The 5,169-nt window shown below is 36.7% G+C and overlaps 1 protein-coding gene across 1 annotated transcript; it reads right to left on the bottom strand.

The window, feature by feature from the left end:
- Window positions 1–1,001: 1,001 nt before the first annotated feature.
- Window positions 1,002–3,803, bottom strand: LOC113760250 (pectinesterase-like). The gene is made up of 2 exons (XM_027302807.1): window positions 2,870–3,803; window positions 1,002–1,855 (listed from the first exon to the last, which is right to left on the bottom strand). The coding sequence occupies exons 1-2, from the start codon at window positions 3,801–3,803 to the stop codon at window positions 1,164–1,166; spliced, it is 1,626 nt and encodes a 541-aa protein (XP_027158608.1). The 3' UTR covers window positions 1,002–1,163.
- Window positions 3,804–5,169: the final 1,366 nt, after the last annotated feature.

Genomic DNA, 5,169 nt, shown 5'->3' on the forward strand with positions numbered 1-5,169 from the left:
TTTTACACATACAAGGATAAGGGATAAAGAAGGTGGCCATGCAATCTTCACTAGTAAGGTATGTATGAGTATACTCCTTTCGTCCCATAATTTTTTAATTGTTTACGCACCTTGAAATTAGTACATTTTATGCATGGTAAACTTCACTCAAAAGCTTTAAAGCTTTTGTTCCATATATGCCCTTTAGCCCCACGTTCAAGTTTGTGGGTTGAAATGATTGTAAGACTACTCAATACTTTATGGACCAATTTGCATATATATATCTGTGATGATAGGACAAACATTTTCATTGTATACAATGAAAGGCAGAAAATAACATCAGAAGACAGAAGGTGTGTACTAAAATAATTGACAAAGGTTTGATTCACTTCGTTTCCAAATAAAGTAAAATCTTTTTTTTTTAACATAATAACCATTTTATTGATGTATCAGTAAGCTTTACAAGGGAGGATATACTCTTACTACATCTACAACACAGCACTAGACTACCGAGTACAAGTATAAAACTGCTAAAAAATACACAAACAAAAGCTATTCCTACAACTAGCTTTGCAAACACTCTTGAGATCACCCCCCTGCCAGGACCAGTAGCTAGTTTCCATGAGTTCTGGGAGCTCAAGTCCATGACACCAGAGTCAAATGAACCTCTTGGTTGATAGCAGCAGCAACTTGTTCAGTGGTAACGGCAAAGTGTTGAAATATCCTCCTATTCCTTTGTGCCACAGGTGCCAAAACTGTTGCAGCTAGTGCTAATCTTCTAAACATTGCAGCAGGAGAATCAGATCCGGCAAACGTAATACCTGTTGATTTCCCTTTTACCTAATAATAAATGGATGCTCAAATTATCATGCCCATACTAGTAGTCTAATTCAAGCAATATTGCAAAAAGATTGGTAAATATGTTAGTCCCAACGCAACTTAACATTTCCCATAACATATATGAAAATACAATAATAGAAGAAATAACAACTCAAAAATTCTTTATCACCCGATACATAAATACAAGAAAAAAACTAATTCTATATAGCCAGCGAGCTGTACTAGCTAGTTACATATTTGCATCAATACAACGTCTTGTGAAAATCTGAATATCCTGATATTAAAAAAAAAATCTTATAAAGAATCAAGAGTTGCAGTGTATAGAAGTCTTGGACAAGTGGCAATTATAGCAAACCGCTGGTATAGGTTACTCCTGTCTGGGGTAACCAATTATCCCCTAATATGAAATTGGCAACAGTGAAGTTAGCTGCATCAGCCGCATTTATGACATGGTAACCAGGCCATGTAACCCTGCTGGTAGTATCAGATCCGGGGCCTGAATTGTCGTACTCAGCATAATACAATGTGCTCAGTGCAAAGTCCCCTGACCATGGAGTCCAGCCGGCAGGATCAATCAGGCTCCCCAGGAATGATTGCATGTAAACAGTTCTTGAATACTCTTTCCAGGGTCGTCCAAGATATGTCTTAGTCGTCCCGTTACTCGAAGCCAAGTCTGGGGCTGCCATGATGTTGCAATTCTGTATAGAAGTCCCTGTGTTCTGGTTTATATCTGTTCTACCTTGTGCAGTGATCGCATTGAATTGTCCTTGCATTGGAAGACGAGGATAGAGATTGCAATTTTGAAAAACAACTGCTGCATTGCCGAATATGAAGTCTACTGTTCCATAAACGTCGCATTGCTTGTAAAATTGCCTTAGGGAATGTGTATATAACGTGTCTTGATACCCTTCAAAACTGCAGTTGTAAAAGGTGGACAAATCTGCACCATTTCGAACCGCCACTGCTTGGTGCTTTACTGCTCCTGCTGTGTTCCGAATGGTTATGTTCATCCCAACAAACCCTTGCCCAGTCACAGCTGTGTGTAACACAACACGAGTATATTTATTCAGATTTCAACAAATAATAAATATTATCATGCAATTATTTAGATAAAACAGTTTCTAAGGACAAACGTTTGGAAAGCAATCAATTTGTCAACGGTAAATTGATCACTATAAAGGATTTAAAGTCTCTCTCCAAATTTTAGGTCAGTGTTCGAACCCTTCACCCTACTATTAAAAGAATGTAGAGAGTGTGCCTATGCACTACCCTAGCTTAGATGCTATTCATTGTAGCCCTTTCGAAATTAAACGAAGAAAAAAAAAAGCTTGGAAAGCAACAATTACATTACCAACCCCCAAAAAAAGAAAAAAAAAATGATAACAATTACATTAGTCAATTCTTACGGAGTAATTAATAGATGCGATTGACTCATGACGTGAAGTTTCAAACTTCCAAGTAGTAATATGGTGATAAAATACTAAATTTTAGTACATAAAATGACGACTGTGGCACACTTTTACGGTCAACTAATTAACTTGATATACTAGTTTAGTGTACTCGATCGATACTGAATCCAGAAAACCAGATCAAAGTTTTTCAAATCTAGCTACCAGCTGAATCAATTTTTTAGTAGCACCCAACAGAGATGTTGATGTTTGGCATGTTCTTGAAGCGAAACGTGTAACCATTTAAGCTTCGAACATTTCCAAAAAAATTTTAAAGCACATCCATCGTTGCTGCTGCCTTGTGTTTTCCAAATTAAATTGAAACAAGTCAAACTATGAAGCAATCCAATTATGTTCTATTTTACTGCATTATTTTTTTAAAAAAGAAACTTCTAACTTACAAATAAAGAACCTGTAGGAAATGCACAAGAATATGGTATGGCAAATGCTCTCAAAAAATTAGTTAATAATCTTCTCCAACATAAATTGACACAACTTGTCATGACGGTTCAAGCTTCTTGGCTTGCTAGAGATTGAGTAAATAGGCATAAAAAATAGTAGAAGATATTCTGTTAGCTAGAAGCTAGAATATGAATACTTACCAAATGTTGCAGAATTAAATGTAGTCCAACCATCAACCACGCTTCTGTTCCCCGTAATTATCGTCTGGTTGATCCCATCTCCAACCAACATAATATACTTTTTGTTACTAGCAATTGTAACATACTCTTCATAAACTCCAGCAACCACGTAAATCATGAAGTAGCCCTTGCCGGCGGCCGTATTATTGGGAGCTGCAGCTACAGCATCACTAATGGTAGTGAAAGTTCCATTCCCATTTGGATCCACAACCACCATCTGATTCACCTTGGCATTATTATTCCCAATTTGCTGCAGGAGTCTTCTTCCCCACCCAAAAGATTTATCAGAATTCAATTCACTTAGCGACCTCCTTGATTGTCTGTAATGACCCCAGCCATGCAGGAAAAGGGCTAAAGAGACACTATAAGACATACTCCCATTAGTCAGTGGAGCTAAAAATGCACTGCTAACACTAGAGGAAGAAGTTGTTTCTTTTAGCCCATCTAAGCAAGTTTGATAGTTGGTTAATGTGGCACTAAGCAATGTTTGCATATAATCAGCTTGGGAGCTTTGAAGGGTTGTTGTGGAACCAATGGATTGAATGGTATTCGACAAGAAATCCCTGCTTAAGCTAGCTAGAGTTTGGCAATCTTGAAGAGCTCGAATCGTGCTTTCGGTGAAAGCAAACGGACGCCTGAGATATCTGTTGACTAATGAGAGAAAATTGTTTGTCATGGACAGAGAATGATGGACAGAATATCGGCAATAATCATGTATGGTCGCGGATCGATTGTTTGGTAGTGTGGATCTGCAGAAGTAAGGGAATGGAGTATAGCTACAAACGGTTTGTGGATTGGAAGGAGCTGAAGGTGGTGGTGGAGAAGATGCATGGTTTGTGAAGAAGAAAGAAAAGAGGAGAAGTAAAGCGAAAATAATACAAGTTTTGGATTGCATGGTTTCTGAAAATGACACAAGTGAATTGCCTAATTTTCAAGACTATGAATTTTATGCAGCACTGAAACCTATATATATAGAAAAAGAAATCGAAAGAGATTCATGGAACTAAAAAAAATTCAAACATACAGTACACGTCAAGATGTTAGCCGTAAATCTGTCTTTCTTGAAATTTGAAACCGTGTTTAGGTCTGAATTTACGCGAAGGGTTGGAAGTCAATTAAAATTCGCTTTCCTCCAAATTCTACGAGTATTTTACTCTCTCCATTTTTCCACAATTTGTGAAGCTGTTATCCAGGTTGGGAATCTGTTTGCAGGTTTTGGAGAATGGATATTGATCTTCCAAGGCTGCGCTAGAGTCTTCCTGTAACAAACCGCGTTTTAACAGAACAAGGGAACATAAAGGAACATTTAAGGTTTATTTTACATACTATAATCTATGCTAAAGACAAACCTCGTGGCTGATTAAGATGCTATATGGTATAATGAATAACTAATCTATGCTAAAGCCAAAGCGGAGTTGTTAGAAATTAAGAAACAAGAATACATTGGCCAAATCTTGAAAAAGTTGCAAGAAAGAGTAGGACAAACATGTACTAGCATGTATTAACGTGGGATCCAATAGCAAGCCGCCGCGGACCGATCACAGACGTGTTCCGCAGATTTGGTTGTAAGATTAGATATATCTCTGAAGTTATGCCGTTCCTTCCGCCTATTCAGTAGTAAGATCTCACTTTACCTTTGTATAGATAGGTATAGTGTGACTCGGAAAGATTTGGGATATATAATCGACTGAAAATGTTCTTTGTGCTGGAATACTAATGACTGGATTTAAATTTTAGGGTAAATTACGTGTAATTCCCTTATAATTTTATATAATACTACATGACTCTCTTAAGATTTTAAAATAGTCATATAGCTCCCGTGTAGTTCTAAGTATAGTGAAAAATGGACGGAAAGCACCATAGATTACACTAATTGAACAAACGCGCTCTAAAATGGCGTGAGATAGAATCATAATATCTACTTAACCTCACGTGATTTGCATGAACATTCCGTTAGATGGAATCATAATATCCACTTAATCTCACATGATTTGCATGAACATCCATTTCACCCCTTCCCCTTATACTTTTTGTATTTGTCTACATAATTCTTCTATGCTTTTATGCAAAATCATTAGGCCATTGATCGATTTAATGTTTAAGAAATGGTGAATATTGATATTTTAACTAACAATATTATAGAGGCTATTTTTCGTTAAATTTTTATTTTATTTTACATGAAATCACAAGAAATTAAAGTAGATATTTTCAAACGTTAAGGGGTCACGTGACAACGGACAAGACCACATAAGTGTTATATG

The sequence above is a fragment of the Coffea eugenioides genome, chromosome 2, assembly GCF_003713205.1.
Source record: "Coffea eugenioides isolate CCC68of chromosome 2, Ceug_1.0, whole genome shotgun sequence".
NCBI classification, from domain to species: Eukaryota; Viridiplantae; Streptophyta; class Magnoliopsida; order Gentianales; family Rubiaceae; genus Coffea; species Coffea eugenioides.

Excerpts from the sequence above, each read along its gene's own strand:
- LOC113760250 (XM_027302807.1), bottom strand. The coding sequence starts at position 3,803 with ATGCAATCCAAAACTTGTATTATTTTCGCTTTACTTCTCCTCTTTTCT. Across the intron at positions 1,856-2,869 it reads ATTTAATTCTGCAACATTTG|CTGTGACTGGGCAAGGGTTT; the intron begins GTAAGTATTCAT and ends TGTTACACACAG.